Genomic DNA, 18,339 nt, shown 5'->3' with positions numbered 1-18,339 from the left:
AGTGGGAGAGAAGGCAGGGGGAGGAAGGAGAGGAAGGATTGAAATTTGGGGGGTGGGGGAGGGGGGTGTGAGGAGGGTTGCTGGAAATTTATCAATGCCTGTGAACAGTGTCCACCTTGTTCATTTCAGAGAGGAACAACGGGGAACGCGAGGTGGTTGGGTTCACACCAACTACGCTGTATTGATTGCAGCTGCCACAATTCTGGCTGCCGGCCATCACATATGGAGACACTGCAGTAACACTCATATAATGGGATCTCTTGGTAATACACTCAAGCATTTTACTTTCTATCCTGGACTTCTGCTCTGGATTAAAGTCATCATCTATATGAGGAAGTATCAGCTAAATGTGAGTGGCTTTGTCTTCGTGTGTCACTTTAAAGTAAGTGGATGAATTTAACTCCTGAACAAGTAAGTCACACGAAACTTACGTGATTGGACTGAAAAGTATGTCACAGCACACCCACACAGCTAAAGCAAGTGACCTTAGGTTTAAGTGCTAAACTGTTGAATAGTGTTATTAAAAGTTTTTCTCAGATTGTTTAGTCACGTGGAAAGATTTCTGCTGCTTCAGTCCATCGTGTCTGGAAAGTGCTCTTCTACATTGATTATGACAAAAACTGAGCTAGAACGAACTTCAATGTACTAAAAATTACAATCATCTGTCGCTTCACACTGCACACCCACATTTCTTCTTCAAAGTCATAGTCAAATGACGCAATACACAACTTTTTTATTTCTTTTAGTCACTTGGACGATGTCAAATTATAATCCAGCCAAATAAAGTTTGGTTGCTGAGAAAACTGGATGCATAATCGCAAACACACGCAGGCACACTTTTGCGTACAAGAAATGTAAAAAGATCATTCCGTTAATCAAAAGCAAAACTATCAAATTAGTGAGTGAAGAGCTGCTGCCACCCTCCCTTCTTTATGCACACATACAACTAGCAGACAAGATACAAGTTCAAAGCAGCCCTGGAAGACGGTATGGAAGAAAAATTCGGTATTGACTATTTTTGAAGGGTAAAAATACCTATGAATATATTTCATGCTACTTGTAATCTAGACCGGCTGTAGTTTATTTATGGACACAAGATATAGTTCATTTCTATACCATTTCCATACCATACTGTAGGTCTGGAGTCTCTCAGTTCTTGGAGATAACCGCTTCTGTATCTCTAAATTACTTCCACAAGACTGTGAAGCCAAGTCTCAATTGTCCACTGAGCTGCTTACCGAAGGCTGCATCTCTAAGAAAACATAGAACGGGCACTTTGTTCTCTTAGTCTGACCGTTTGTTTTGGATTTACTACACGTTTTCACAGCATCTCTTTCCTCCTTATCCACTCTGAGTACCTATACCCGTGTTTCCCTCTCGTATGCATCTCTCTTCAGCCAACTCCTCCACTCACGCCTTTCCAATATCCAGATCATAATAGAGAAATGAGAGTGTTTATAAACTGAAGTGAACATCAGATCAACAGTAATGAAATCTTATCAATGTGTTGCCCGTGCTATATGATTTGCATATAAATGATATAATATAATAACTCTGTCCAGCCCCAACCAGGGAGGAGTAAATATTTCTCTGTCTGCTTTGTCTCGTTGCCGTGACGGGAAAAAGCAAGACGCTAATTGAAGAGAGGAAAGCATCTTTATGTGACGACTGACATTCAATTATGTGTGTGTGTGTGTGTGTGTGGGGGGGGAGATCAGATTAGGTGGTGGCCCCAGAAATGTTTGAAAACAACATTTTGTAGAGCGGCAACTCCGTAGGCAGCCAACGATGTAATTTGAATGGCTGTTTGAGGCCAGCGCTGAATGGCACCGCTCTGAATGGAATCACTATGCTATGACCTGCAAGTAATTGGATGTCCAGAGTGAAGTGTTGACAGAAGAGGGTGGACGAGGCTGACAGAAAAAACAAAACAAAACAAAACAAAAAAAAAAAAGAGAGACAGACACAGACAGAGGCAGGGGAAACAAAGACAGAAAACAAGACGCATATAAAAAAAAAAGTGAAAAAGCAAAATGCAATAATGATGCCATGAACAGGCATAGCAAGAGGGGTGACAAAAAAATAAATAAATAAAAGGAGCAAAATAATTACGCCAATGAAAGCGCGAGGAAATGAATGTGGTTGTTCCTGGGGAATGCAACCTGCCAAAGCTTCTGCTGTCATCAATCACAGGCACACAGGCATGTAGCCATCGAGCCAAGTAAGCCATTAGACTGGATAAGCTCTCTCTTCAGACCAGCACTGTCAGGAAGCAGCGCTGCCAAGGTCGCACCAAACACGGCATACCATGCTGCCGATCGAGGGTAATTGTGTACGTTCATCCATCTAGCCATCACTCTGGATTTGTACGAGTTAAGTGCAACACAGAGGGTGGTGTAAAGTCAGTATTTAAAATGCAAAACAGGGAAGCAAAGGTCATTTGCCGACACAGGATGTGTTTAAAACCCATCACTTGATCTAGCAACACGCAATTTTTGTGTTTTTCCAGAAAATTGTACAACAGGCTGCTATATTCACTGCTTTGTCACATTGACGGGAAAGTAACTGTTCTCTCATGATAATGTAATAAATAAATAAAATAATATTTCCTTCCAGTGTGTTTGTTGTTAAGATGTGCTGACAGAAAAATGTGATTTAGGAGTCACTCACAAATGATCTCCGCAGATGGAGCTGAATAAGTAAACATCAGTTGCATCTACTGAAACACAACCATCACAGTTGCACCATCCTGTGGGTGTGTGTGTGCGCGCACGCGGACATCAACTTTATCTCCATGTAATTCACCTTTGTTGAACATGCAGGGGGATGGAGGGGTTGGCCGAGTCCATCGATTGGCTATCCTTACCACTGACAGCTCCCAGATTGGCCAGAGAGCATTCGAGAGTCAAAAAGTCACACTGCCATTAGCAGTCTGTCCTCTTTGGTTACAGCCTGCCTGCACAGAGACACCGCATACGTGAAAATTGATTACAACGATGTGTGTGTGTGTGTGTGTGTGTGTCTGTGTGTGTAGCTCAGACAAGATGGGTCTGTATCGATGTCGAGGAAATGTGATCACTCTTTCACTGTCCTCTACCTTCAATATTTAAACTGCCTGAAGTTGGAGTTAATAACCTTTGCACCAGCATGCTATTTTTCTTATTTAGTTTATGTTATTATGCCTCATTAGCAGCCCTGTCTCATCTCTCCATCAAAGGAGCTTTACTATTGTTGAGCTGAATTTCATCTTTAGCAACAACTTGCAGTGCAATATAAAGACAGTTGAACACACAAAGAAAAATAAAGAATAAAAAAATAAAGGTTCATAAAGACTCGATAGATAAAACTGATAATAAGCAAAACTCTAAAAATTGCATCCAACCTCAAGGTGATGACTGCACAGAAGCATGCGTAAAGTTAAACCTGCAGAAAATATGACGGCCTTCGTTTCATCATGTAGGATGACACTTTACCACAGAAGCCTCATCAGTTTAGGTTACACGGTGCTGACATGTTGAGCTGCCTCTTTAACGTGGAAACTTTTGTTTTGGCTAGATTTATTGGGAAAAACCTGGCAGCCGAGACAGACCACAGTGTATCCAATATCACTGATTGATTTTAACCTTGTAATAATGTGTGAAATTACATGTGATGAAGTTGCCGTCAAGCATATGGTTAAGCCAGTTAGGCCATATGGGAAGGGCACCAGAAAGGGAGGACACTCTAAAACATACAAACAGACAAACAAAAAAAAAAAAACATATCCTCTAAAATTTAGGTCTCCATCAAGCCTCAAAAGACAGTATAGATCAAAAAACACATCAAAATAAATGAGACATCGGGAGAGCATGTTTTGTAAGGCGCTCGTTTGAAGATGGCTGCTTGTTTGTTTTACTGCATACGTTGTACTGTAGCTCGCTGCTAACGAATCCCACGAGTAGACCTGATCGCATTCAGAGGAGGCTTGTTAGTTTGTGACGGAAGAGAAATGTGTCCCCTTTCCTCCCAGGCTGCCACCATCTGTGTTCCAGCAATTCACTTGGCACATTCACATCTCGCACCTACTTCTTCACAAGCCTCTAATAAAGGATGTGGCACAGTCAGGCCGTGGCGACGGAAGGAGGTGGTGCATGAAAGCACAGTTGATTGAGGAAATGGCGGTTAGATTGATAAACCAGCCGCCTGAAATCTTTGGATTATACTTAGTCTAGTATGAAGGATCAGCAGGAGGATGTCTTCAACCCTTAACATGGGGGAACGATTTCAGCCCTTTAGTTCCTCTTTGCCGTCATAATTTCTATTAATTTCCAGTTCGAGGTCATCATGAAAAAACAAGTTGAAGCTTAGAAACCCGCTGCTTCCTATGCTGACTTTACTGATCCAATTTAACATTCATCTATATGTCCAGAAAAGTTAACTCTGATTCCACTGTGTGCACTCAGTATTTGCATGTGTTAGCTTATCCGCAGCTCGAAAGGAGAATTTTTCAGATATTTGGGGGCCGGGGGGGTTAAAATGGAGGATTTTTGCAAAGAAGACAGATTTCTCTTAAAAGCATTGTGGTGATTAAGGCTGATTTACATGTGTATCCAGTCAAAGATATGAACACTCCACCATGGCTTCAGCCTGGCAGCAATATTAGCTGTCAAGAATTACAGCCTGCCATTGATCCAACAGCATCGTGTGTCAGAATAATATAAGACAGCGAAGCGAGATGTGTCCAAAGTAAAGCGGGGAGGAAAAACAGAGCGGTGGAATAAATGTGCATATCAAGACAGGATTTTACGCCTCAGAGAAAAGCACTAAAGGGAAAATCAAACTGATTTTAATATGACAAAATTGATTTTCCAATTTTCTCCGGATTGCTTTTCTGTCCCTGCCCGGGCAGGTGAGGCGTTAAAATTGTGACTGAGAAATTTGGAGGACGGATTGGCAAAGTTTGGCCATTTCTCGCCTGCGCTGTCTTCTCTTCTCTGGCGTTTCGGCTTTGTTTCGCTGTGCAAAGCTCTGACTGTCACACACGCTGCACACATATGCTGGACATGCTGTCTTCAGAAAAGACTTCAAACTTCTAAAACTCCACTCTGGATGGAATCGATGAGTGTCGCGCGGGGGCTATATTTATGAGAATGTGCTGAAGAAGCTGGGTTTAAATCTCCGCAGACCTAGAGGACGACAGTATAAAACTTCTGTCTTCTGCACTTCCATCTGCCTCTGCTGTCTGAGAGAGCTTTTGAAGAAGTCTCTTTCTTTTTTACAGAGATGTGGCACTGCGGTTGGACTTTTGCTAAATTCCCCAAGGATGTTTTAATTTTTCCAGAAAAATATATCATGGCAGCGCAGAGGATAGAGAAGGGGGGCTGGGGTAGATAGTTGTAGATACAACTCAAAAACAATCAAACATGGCGCTTCAGGCTCACACTTCTTTTAGGTCAGCTTTGCAGATGCGGATTTGTCATCACTGTGTGGCAGAGATTTCATTGAGCGTGTCAATTCTTGTCACACAGACTCGCTGATGAAATGTTACCAACCTTTCAGCATTTTGTAAATCAAGTGGCCTGAGAATAAACTATTTATTTGCACCTGCTCTTGGCTCTGTTTTCAAAGTAATTCATGAAATTAGACTTTGGCCAGTCCCCGAGTGAGTGTTCCTATTGAGCTTGCTCTTCTTATCCTGGGCAGGTAAAAGGCTGCATTTTTCTGTCAGTTGTGTGTCAGTGAGATGATTTCCATTGAATCAACAGCAAATTAAAGCAAACACCACTCTGTAATGACTCTGCTAATACATAGACGTGACTGATTTGGTGTCTGAATAACGGTTCAGGTGGAATTAATTTAAAAGCTTTTTTTTTTTTCTTTTTTTTTTTTTATGAGATGAGATTTACGGCGGCCGCAGACTGACAATTTGGTAGCGCGCCTTCTCAAAAGGCTTTCAACTGCCTATTCCACCACCGACCGGTGAGCGGTTGCAATAAATCCTGGCTGCAGACAAGAAAAGGAGCACTCTCCTCACAGAGAGAATCTTTTGAAATTTCCTGAAGGTGATAAGCTTCAGAAGTCTCACTTTTTTCCTCACAGACGTAGAGTGAAACCGCATTAACCAGCAGCAACCTCCTCAAATAACTCAGTCTCTCGTTCACCTCACCTACTACCCGGCGCTAACAGCGCTCGCTGCAAGTGCTTACATCTCATTTCAATTATGGCGCCATTAAACAGTTTACTGTAGCTCGGGGAGCGGCTCATCAGGGCAGTTAGCTGCCGTGGCTCCAACAGTTCCGGATGGGAGGTTTTCAGCCGGCCTTGTTGGACACCACCAGAGCCCCACGGATGAGTGTGTATCACCTCAATTAAACTATGCGCTAAGTGTCTGACAACAGCTAATATTCCTCTTCCACCAGCGAACCCAATCGATGTTCTGGCATTCGTCACCCTGCTGAAAAAGCAATCATCCCGTTGTCTCGCTCCGGTTAGACAGGGAAATGGAGAGACGCTCATCTGACTTGCTCGCTGGAACCAGCGCTCATTCTCACAAAGATACCACATAAACACATAAAGGGCGGCATATGACACACACTCATGCCGAAGCAACGCACTTTATACACACCTCATCGCAGAAACGTCTGTGAGAAGTGTAAGGCTCGAGCCTGTCCAAAGAAAACTCACACTCTGTTTCACTTGGAAGAAGACCATTGCTCAGTGCAGAGTGATATATCACACACACACGTTTGCCAAGTTTACCCACCTCTCTGTCAAGTAACATGGGGGAGATGACTGTGACAATGTCGCCTTTTTCTGCATCAATGTAGAACATGTTCGGCGAAGGTTTGTCCGGCGACTGCCTGACAATATTGTAGCGCAACGCGGCGTTATCAGTGGCGGGGTCGTCTGCGTCGAACGCCGTCATCCTCATCACCGTGGTTCCTGGAGAGGACAGGGAATGAAAGGAGTTGAATCAAAACTCACTTTTTATGGTACCGTGCGATTGATGTGACATCAATAAATAAACAATTTTAAGAGAGTAAGAGAACCGTTTAAAAGCTTTGGAGCCTTTTTTTTTTTTTTTTTTAATTTTTAATTTTTCTGATCAACATAACAGCAAAGCACATCAGGTTCCGTCATATGTTTTGACAATGTCATTTTTAATGTGTAAACAAAGCATGGAAGGGAAAAAAAAGAAGAAAGAAATGAAACAATTCTTCAGATTCTGAGAACCAAATTTTAATAAGATAGAATTTTTTTTTTTTTTTTTGGAGCTGATGTCATCTCAATCGAATCAGCTTGTCACCTACATCACATTTCTCACGTTTCCAAACGCCCTTTGTTTGGTCTAGTAAAATTGGAGCACTGGTGTCAGCAGATGTTTGAAAACTGCAATTTCAAACTGCTGGTACCCAGACAGCCACTTAAAATGTTAGCCTTCTCTATTAATGTGTTTTCCAACTCGTGTCAGCTATAACACCAGAGTGCATTCTACTTGGTAATGGGAACAAAAATGGAAATCCTGCCTGCAGCACCTGAGCTGAAATGGGAAGCAATCCTTGACACACCCTCAGTCCCTCAATCTCTGAGTCTTGTCGCGCCAATTCAACGGCACTCACGCAAATGTTCGAGCATGCGTGTGTGTGTGTGTGCGCGCGCGCCCGCCTGCATGTGCATACAAACCATGTTGTCTCAAGGTTGTGTGTCTGTTGAGTAGTCTCTCATAAATTGGATCGCCATCTAGAGCTTCATGTTCCTGCTGTCATTACACTGCAGTCGGAAACCTCTGGTTGTATCAATCTCTTTCAATTGTTTAAGTTTTTAGTGTGGCTCATTTTGAGAAAAAATGTGCGACTGCATGCTGATGAGATAGCGTGCGGGGACACATATGGGAACCTCTGATAAGTGGTGGGTGTCTGGCTCACTCCAAAACAAATGACAATAATTGCGAGAGAGGAATGCGTAGTGACTTTGTCTTTTAATATATAAACAGAAGGGGACAATAATTGTATTTCTTTTTTGTCTCCAAAAATGCACTATAATTGTAAAATAACTAATAACAACTAATAAATGTGGATGATGGTGCAATTCTGTTCCTTTCAGTTTTTTTTAACAAGCGAGCTGACAAAAACATCTGTTTAACATTTATTTTTATCAAAAGCCTGACTTGAGTTACCTGAAATAAAGAATGGTGCCTTTCCTTTCTGAATTTATGAAACAATTTAATTATTAAACAGATTTTTTCTAACAAAATAAAAAAAAAAGCCCTGCGTGATTCTCACTTCAACCGCACAATAAACATTCTCTTTAGCACATAAACATCGATCTCTTTTCATAGTCCCCCCGAATACTGGCCTGCACTTTGCACAGTGCATTAGTCCAACCACTCCGATAAGACACCGAAGGTCTACGGGAAAATATGCAAAGTCCACATTAAATAACAGTGGCTTAGTAGCAAATGTCTTTAGTCCAGTTGAAGCTAATGAGGGGCAGAGAGGTGCAAGTTTTATCCCGCTTGCCTTTTGCACTTCAAGGTGAACCATTAATGGTTAAGTAAACCAGTAATCCTTTCTCTGCAGAATAATTACACAGTCCCATCTCCTTCATTACCTGTACTCTGTTCCACTTCACACCTCAAAAGCAACTGCACACAAACACACAAGTACACACACACACACAGACAGTTTGGTACACAGACACACTCACTGGCTGCAAATTAGGGAGTTAAAGACGATGACTAAATTGGTTATCTCGAACAGATCTCAGGGAATTATATTCTCACTCTGCTGGCAAACTGAGGCCTCCTGAATGCAGCACAATCATATTGCATGTTTTATCTGATATCGGCGTCCAGCTCACCCTATCAGTCCTCGCTCTCTTCATCAGACACCTTAATTCCACTCACAAATGACGGTCATGTAATCAGCAAGCGTTTGTCAGTCCAAAATAAAGCAGTCATCAGTATCTATCAGCTTACATGATAAACATCTAGCATTATCTAACGGGACAATGGGACTGAGTATTACTTTAAAAGTGACGTCCATCGTGTTTAATCATGATATCACGCAGCTGGCCACGGCGAAGATTCATTGCCCTATCTTATCAGCTTCATCCTCTGGCAGGAGCCAACGCTTAATCAATCCTAACTACATTGGATGGTTACATAGCGGGATGGATGTGAATGTGCATGACTCCCTGTTACCTTGCTATCAGTGGAATCCATCTGCTGTGCTGCTGCATGGCACCAGCTCAGACTGGATGAAGACAGCGGACATAGTCTGTAAACACTGTGTGCTGCATGCCTCTCAAATTATTGGATTATGAGCTGCACATATACAGTATGTGACATAAAAAAAAAAACAAAAGAAAGAGAGGAGAGGGAAGAGAAAATAGACAACAGGCCTGTGACATAAACCATCACCCAATTCACACATGAAAAGACACAGCGATTGTCGCAGAAAATAAATAAATAAAGAAATAAAACAGGCACAGATACACGTCGTGGGTTGATTTCATCACACAAGCTGGTGGGACACCATGTTGTTGCCTAAAGCTAGCTCCTATATCTTTTCTTAAACACCGAGGGAAATCAATGGGAACCAGCAGATCTGTGGGTTGCACTGGGGAATTGACACATGGCAAAAAGTCAAGATGACAATGAAGAGCACACAGTCAAGACAAGGAGAGAGAGAGAGAGAGAAAAAATGGGTACTTTTTATCGCCAGTCGATGTTTGAGTTTAGTTTGTACGAGGGTTGAGTGCATTGGAGTTTCGATTTCAATTATTCACCATGAATAATAGACATTTTAAAACCTGAAATGGGATTTATATTAATTAGACTCAAGTGACTGAAAAGAAATAAAAAAAAAAAAGAGAGCGAGAGAGAAGGGGCTGACCTGTTCTATTCTCAAAGGGAATGAGATCAAAGGAGGCTCAAAGATGAATCATCTTATCGCTCACCAATACTGCTGAGATATATGATTATGAATAACAAGCATATATTCATACGAGGCAGAATGCAGCGGGCTGAGGGGTGGCACCCGAAGTAAGTGCACATGAAAATTAGAAGGTGAAAGAGAGACAGGGGGACAAGGTCAGACAAATGTAAAGCTGTAAAATCAAGGCAGCAGCAGAGAGAAGATATGAAAGTAAAAACCTCTTTCAGAGCGTCTGGATTTGTGGTAACAGGTTCATTCTGTCTTCACGGAAAATATAATCAACTTAGTTCTTCTCCAATTGAAGTGATAGAGAATCACCTGGACGAACAAGTCTGTCTTGTTTGAGATGAATGAAGCAAAATAACAAAATGTGTATTTCAGGGTGTTAATGATCAGCAGTAAAAGGAGCATTTTTACAAACCTCCTTTAAAATAAAGACCACAGTTGGGGCAAATGGTGTTTGGACTGAAGTGATCAGTGTGTCTTCAGTCATACTTTGACAGTTAAAACACTTCAGTGACATCAGCAATGCAAGCCGCAGCGCACAAACACGTCGAAAGCCTACCTTCGAAATGAATTTCTTCTAAATTTGCATTTTCCTCCAGGTTTAAAAGAGCTTTAATTACTTCTAGTGGCAGATTCCTGCATTTGTATTAATGGCCTTCCCTTTCTCTCGGGTTTGAGGTGGACGCAGTTCGGCAGGAAGACGATGCTTCCTTGCTGCCAATAAACCATCATCATAGATTTTAGGTCTTTAACTATTATTGCTCTAACTCTTTTTGACATGTCTTTTCACGACCTTTAAGTTTGATTGTTTCCCCATTGCTATAGAGACCCGCTGTTATAAAACCAAATTTTTAGAGGCTGTAAAACATGTCTATAAAGCCATTTCACTGGAGCGTTCCATAACACTCAGGCCATCAATGCAAAAACTTATAATTTTTCACTTAGTTTCACTTTTCTCCCCTGTTTAGCAGCAGATCACTTGCAGCCGCATTTCCATCTTTACTAAATACGCTATTAATTTGAAAAACTGCGGTTAACAGCCATCGACACAAACATAGACAGACACTTAAATAAAAGAAAATGACTAAGTAATGTTTGCCTTGTCAACAAAGAAGGAGATTAAAGCACTTTTCATCAAAATGCATTGCTGCTGAAATAACTACTCGAGATGGGGAGTACAGAAGCAGCTTGGGCTTCTGTCTCGAGGCTTCCATTGTTTGTTTGTTTATTTATTTATTCCCATTCAAATCCCCTATTTTTGTTTCCTGTGGAGCCGCTAATACATTTTTATCGGAGTCATGTCTATTAAGGATGAGGGCGATAGGTGTGAAAATAGTGCCGGCAGCTTTCATCAGAAATGCCATCTGTTTGACTGAATGGTGGATTATGCTCCGCCTGTCTACACTGTTTGCTTGCCTATTGTTCCCACTACACTTTTTCTCCAGTGTTCAGACACTGGCCTGTCTGCTCGTGTTTGAGTCCTTTATGAAACTTGTCATTTAAAAAGCGCGATTCTCAGAACTGATTTTTTTTTTTCCCTTTAGATCGTAGTAATCCATGCCTGGAGGTGAAAATAGCTGTCTTTACTCGTCCAAACTGACTTTACCTTCTCAGACTTTTCCATCTTTTGCTTGTGTTGATGTTATGGCGGGATTGCGTGAATCTACACAGAATTAAAGTCACCATGTGGGGGCACCTTTTTAACCTTATTTGAAGATTTAACGGCAGTTGAACTGAAAAAAATCACTTCGGTGTGTCTATCATTACTGCGATTGCTCGACATTTTGTTGCCAGTTTCTCACCTGTACAAGCACACGTTTGAAAAATCCCTCTGGCCTATTCAACTGATGTGCATGCGTCATATTGTAAGGCACTTTCAGCACATTACCCAGCTTTTATATTCCATGAGACATTACCTATTTACCTGCCCGGTTGCCTGTCTGTCTATCTGGCCCGCTACATTGTTCTGCATGTTTGTACCAAAATAATCTCCAGATAATCACTGAGGCTTATTCTCAAGACTTGGCAACACAAACACAGGGGAACAACATCGACAAATGGACAAATTGCATAATTGCAATATCATCGAAACAAAACCAACCAACTATAATTTCCCCTGCTCTTCAGGAACAAGTAACTCATCATGAAGCCTGTGCATGCAGTCACTTTGTGAATGCTGCTTCAATCATCTTCTACAGTAACGGCACAAAAACAGAAATTGCAAACAAGCGTAACAACTAGAAAAAGAACATTTAACGGCTAAAATCGCTGCAGGTTCAAAATACGTCCCCTGCTTATTTTAGATTGTTCAAAACCAAAAACCCTTAAGATTATATATACATGCTTGGCCTAATTACTTCAGTTCTACTGCTAATTTTGTATGTAGTTAACTCGTCTCAGAAGTCCACACCAACACTACCCATACGTGGAAATGTTAACTCTAAGGAGGGGAGTAATTGTCTCTGCTCATTTCAGTTTATTAGTCTACATTAGCCTGTTCTGACATTTCCAATCCCATTCGCACAGTGGGGGAAACTCTATGTGGTAAAACTAATTTTGAGAAATTGCTTGTTTCTGATGTAATTTTATTTATGCAAAAGTAAATTAAAGAACCATCTATGGCGGTGCCTACTCATTAATAAAATACTGATCTTTTCCCCACCTTTTTCGTATCCTTGATCCGGCATTTTAACATGACCCAACCATTTTACCATGATAACAATTTAGGATTAGAGTAGATTACATTATCTGTTTATTGTCAAAGAGGGGTGCTTTGGTTTGCATTAGTGGGAAACACAACCAATCCATATTAATGTAATGTAATGCAATAATTACATAGATAAAACAGCCCAACCTTCAGTAGAGCACACCAAGAGATGACAACTAGGACAACATGTTCTAACAGCTAACGTCTGATGGGACAAATGGCTGCTCTGATCTGAGGTGAATTCTAGTAAAAATATATGTCTTCCCTGATTTAATTCAAAACTCTACATGCCAAAGTGACCTTTGCCCTCTCAGAGGCTCTAACTCGACGGACAGCTTCACTGAGTCAATTGCATGAAGATACTCAACATGAAATCATCTCAAAGCAATCAATTCTCTGGGGTCAAAACTGTCACTATCCTCCGGTCAGTGGAACTGAATGTGCTGTTTTCTTTCTTTTTATGATTTGCATCACAAATGTCGTGGAGATCTTTATTTTCGACTGGGAAGAGAAACGACCCCCTTTTACTAAAACTTTTACCATTCAGCTCGTCATAAAACGCGTTTACATAAATGGCTTTAGATGCGCGGACAGTGTGGAGCTGTGGAGCATGGGAACTTAATATGTGATAATGAGCCCTGGGCTGACAGCCGTGAGGACGGAGTGAAATACAGTCCAGCTGCCCTTTCCTGCCTCCTTCACAATGCAGTATCTCCATTCTATCTTGTCGGCCACTCAGTGCTCAGACCACAGCTGGACCACTGGCAAAAGCAAGCAATTTTTGCTGGCTGCAACCCAATGCAACCCAAAATACAAAAGGCCTGTGAGGAAGAAATTCACTATGACACTATATTACACTGTGGAGGGATAGATGTACACATTTGTGCGAGCAGTTGTACTTGAGCACGGTTTCGAGATGAAATGACTGACAGAAGGACAATCACTGCTTTCATCACAGCATACCAATGACACATTTGCTGCTGAGAATATGAATAACTGGCTAATGAGAATATAAATAACGCACAAGTTAATTAAGAAAAGAATTTAGCAAACAACTCCAGTCAGTGCAATGACAATCAAAGCTGAGTAATGCAATTATACCACTACTTGATAATTGGAAAAAAAAAAAAAAAAAATGTTGATTTGCATTAAGTCTTCTGTAAAGGAAGGACAGAGCAGGAAAACGGCAGCAGTGGCCAGAAGCTTAGGAGAGGAGAACTGGCACGCTTAAATCTGGGCAGGAAAAGTGGAAAGAGCAACACTTTTCCAGCCCTCATCAACACCATTGCAGTGCCCTTGAGCAAGGCTCGTAACACCAACTGCTCAAGTGGACTTTCTCTCTGGCCTGCAGTCTGAATGTGATGTAATTATGAAACGACTGAAACTACCCCGTGCAAGTGAAGGTAAAACATTAAATAAGGAACATTTGCAACGAAGGGATCAAAATCAACAGCTTGCAGAAGCTTTTACCTTACAGAAATGCATTCATGTTTTAATTATAAGTAAAAATATTCAAATGTATGCATGCAAATCAGCAGGTCAAGGTGCATTCATGTGGAGTCCAGAGAGCATTTTCTCAAGCAATGACTCAACACAGGCCGGCTTCTCTAAGTGCTGTTTTCATCAGAATGAATTACAATGTGCCTCAATGGAAAACTTGGAAAATAATTCAGATCAGGGGTCCCTGAAATAGAAAAGCCAAATTAAAATTGGCTACAGCCACTTCTAATGATCAGGAGTTTTTAAAATGAACAGTGTTTGATTTTCAGTGAAAGAAAGGATTTGAATACGACATTAAAAAAAAAAAAAAAAAAAAAAAAAAAAATATATATATATATATATATATATATATATAAATATAAATAAATATTTTCTTTGCGTCCTTTTCAATACAATAATTTAAGCCTTAATTTAGATTTGGGTAAAATCTAAAAATTAAACTGGTACTGATGTTGGAAATATTTTGGAACTGAAGATTTGATTTGACACTTTCACATAATGTGTAAACTCCACCGACAACCACAGACAGTAATTCTGAACATTTCATTTCACCGCGTGTACAAAAACGATAACTATAACTATAATACCACTGGTTCCTGAAGCAAACACATGGTTTATGGCACAATAATAAAAAAAAAGCATTAAAATAGTTTTTGCCCCCCCCACCATTTTTTTATAACATTTGGTTATAACATTGTTGAATAAACAGCTAGAGGACATACATGCAGCATTTGTAATTCTTTGTTTTGTGCCGAGTTTCTACCTTGCCTGCAGTTATTCAATTTCCACAACTTTAAGCTAAACAATCGTTCCTTACTCCACTAATTATTATACCAGGCTAATTTCAATTTATAATACCACAAGGCTGGAGGTAGGCACTGTCTCCACAGGCGGTGCTTTTTGGCACTTTAGTGTCAATCATGCCACCTAAGTTCCAAATTGGCATATTATGAGATGAAGGCTGTTGTAGAAAAAAGAAAAAAAAAGAAAAAAAAACCTGAGGAAGACATGCACAAGCACACAATGAACTATGTGATTTGGGATTTAAATCAGGGTTTTCCCCTCCGTAGCTGAATTGACTTTCTCCTATATTTGCATATCTGCATGTTCCCTCCTCCCCCGCTGCCATAATGAATGCCACGGGTCCCAAGGTGGAGCCAAATGTCAGGCCCTGAAGCTGGCAGACAGTCCATAGAGCATAATGACCAGATGACCCGCCGCCGCTCATGACCCCAAACGGTGCAGAGCGGAGGAGAAAGGAGAGTTAAGTCAACTAGATGTGACAGGGAGGAGAAGAGAAGAACTGAGACAAGAACAGAAAAAAAACAACAACCCCCCCCCACCCCTTCACAAAAAAAAAAAAAAAAAAAGAAGCAAAAACCGGACTGACTGGAAGAAATTAATTTGGAGTGAACAGGATGGTCAGTTGGCCAAAGTGAAAAGAAACAAAGATGGACAAATGAAACTGGTGATTGAGGGTTATGGGATGTTTTCTGAATGCATCAAAGCTGTTGACTCAGCTGGGCCAAGTACACAGCTGCAACAGTGATCAGCGAACTCAATAACAACCTAGGATGTATTGATTACAGGGAAAACTTTCAGCAGCCACACAACATGATCCCATCATCATTAAAGGAAATCTAATTACCCTGCGGCTGTGATGCCACCAGACATGTCCAAATGCTTCATGCTTTTAATGTACTGCCAAAGCAAGCACAACCACCCCCCCCCCAACACACACACACACAAACACACACCCTGCCAGAAGCTGCTTTCAAAAAGCTAGTTATTAATCCACGGGGGCACAGAAGTGACAGAATATTTCTCTCCATTTCTTTAGCTTAATTAATCATCTCAGTGTGCGCACAATTGGACACTAGATGATGTCAGATCAGGCTCAGAAAAATTTCAGTAGCTGAAGCTACCGTGAAGAAACGTTGGCGAGATCCACAAAGACAATCTCCACAGAGACCGACAGAGATTATGGAATAGAAGATGCTTCTGCTTGGACAGGTGGAGAAAAAAAATGGCATCTACTATATTCATTGTTAGCAGGTGGGTGCATAGTAATCGCTTGTATTTCACAAATGGAATGGGCAGCACATGAAAAACAGAAATTATACCTTCATTTGCACTAATGTACTACCCATCTGTCCATTTTCTATAACTGCCAACACGCACTGGCTCAAAAGAAGGGGAACATTCTCATCCCCACCAGCTATTTCATTGTCCTGTTATAGAAGAAAGAATAAATATTCAGTGTGTCCTGTCTATGCACTGCACTTATTTACATCTCCCTTTCTATCTCACGCAAATTTGTGTGCCAAGGTTGAACTGTCAGGTGAGACTTCCATCTTAACTAGACCAAGGAATATGGACCGAAGATTCAAGGCTATTCATTAAAATGCAAGACCCTGGAGAGCAATTTGAATGAAAGATAACAACCTCTCATGCAGAATTTAATGCAGGGAATACACCAACTCTTATGAGACAGATTATGGACAATGGGAGGGAAAGTGAGGGGTGATTTCACAGAGCTAAGCAAAATTCAGGGAGGGTATTTCATTTCACTCAATCCCCTACCCAATGTGACACACCTCCTGTTTTTATCTGTTATGTGTTCATACGTCCATTGGTCAGCTCAAATATAAATAGCTCCTTGCTATAACGTCAGCTAACAATTTGCCATCCTTTTAATTAAGGAATGGGGACAGTAAATTGATAGAAAAAGAGTTGAGTAAATAATAAATGAGATGATAAACAGATGCTTCTTAATTCTTAAGATGTATAAAACGAAATGAATCTTGTTTAGCCATAAAGATTTAAAACTAACTGAATCTACCGATGTCAACATTGGTAGACAAGAACAAGAACAACAACAACAAAAAAAAAAAGATTAGGACAACCGGTGACCAGCCACTATGATTCAGTAACATGACTCACCTCATCGACACAAAGTTTGAGTGATTCTTGAGATTTTTCAACATGCTACTCTCTAACTGGATTTTCTAAAGTGCCTAGGATTTACTAATCTGGGCTCCCACTTCCCATCCGGTCTCTTGCGAATCATTGATGCTGACGCAACCCGAGGAGAAATATTTTCCTTTAAAACACATGTTGATTTTGATCTATTAAAATTCTGCATGCCTAAAATGTCTAAAACAAACCCTAACAAACTAACTCTCTCCCTTTAGAATTGGGGGCTGGAATAGTTTTAGTATTTTAAACAGCACCTAAAATTATTGAAATAAGTTTTTACTTTGAGATTTCAATTTTCATTAGGTTGTGATTGCCATCTGGAAAGTTATTGAACAAAACTTTTCAAGAGTTTCTGAAGTGATTGATTTGTCACAATCCATTTAGCCAATTTAAAGTTTAGAGGACTTTGTCAAAGCTTGAACTAGTGCCTTCACTTTCTAATCTCTTTCTTCAAAAATCCATGATAGCGATAATGAAAGATTTAAAGAATAAAACAAATAACCTTGCAGTGACTCATTTAATTTGTTTGCTTTTACTTACATTGCATCATTCTTTGTAATAGTGTTACTGAACTGTTATATCCATCTTCCCAAAGACGGACAGACTGATATCTGATGATAGCTCTCATAAGCACAGTCATGCAAACTTCTTTTGTATGTGTGAGAGGACGCTGTTCCCAGAAGACAGTACAATCTGAATAAGGACTGTAACCTCAGGGAGGAGGAACATCAGCAGTTGAGCTCATCCTTTCCACAGTGAATATATCTACATACCAAGCATGCAGGCAAACAGGTATATATATATATATATATATATACACACACACACACACACACACACACACACACACACACACACACACACAAAATGCATGTTTATAGCTCAAACAGAAGCACGCTTTATGACAGGCGTGTACTGCTTTGCTTCCCTGCACTTTAGACTGTGATGTGGAATAAGAAGATATGTCTTTAAAGATAAATAATGTTCAGTATATCAGTGCAGATCTCCTCTGAATATACAAGAATATACAAGATGAATACAATGCCCGACACAGCCGCTTCACTCCAGGGATGAAAACCTTTTACAGGATTTTCAAAATGACCCCAGTAACTCAGCTGGGAATGTGTAATTCACCAATTCACCAAGTTCCATCTAATGACTCCAGTCACTAAATCAAGACAAAAGATACTTCCCCTTTAAAGGGACACTTTAATTAATTACCCCCGGAAA

At 40.6% G+C, this 18,339-nt stretch overlaps 1 protein-coding gene across 1 annotated transcript in view; it reads right to left on the bottom strand.

Annotated features, from left to right (window-relative positions):
* The window catches only part of cdh13 (cadherin 13, H-cadherin (heart)), a 268,654-nt gene that overhangs the window by 91,969 nt on the left and 158,346 nt on the right, over window positions 1-18,339 (bottom strand). The window contains exon 8 of the mRNA XM_029523215.1: window positions 6,743-6,921. Within this exon, the coding sequence (XP_029379075.1) occupies window positions 6,743-6,921 (179 nt within the window). The remainder of the gene's footprint in view (window positions 1-6,742; window positions 6,922-18,339) is intronic.

Source organism: Echeneis naucrates, chromosome 16 (genome assembly GCF_900963305.1).
Source record: "Echeneis naucrates chromosome 16, fEcheNa1.1, whole genome shotgun sequence".
Lineage (NCBI taxonomy): Eukaryota > Metazoa > Chordata > Actinopteri > Carangiformes > Echeneidae > Echeneis > Echeneis naucrates.
The sequence above is the reverse complement of the archived record's forward strand: the minus strand, read 5'-3'. Positions and strand labels throughout refer to the sequence as shown.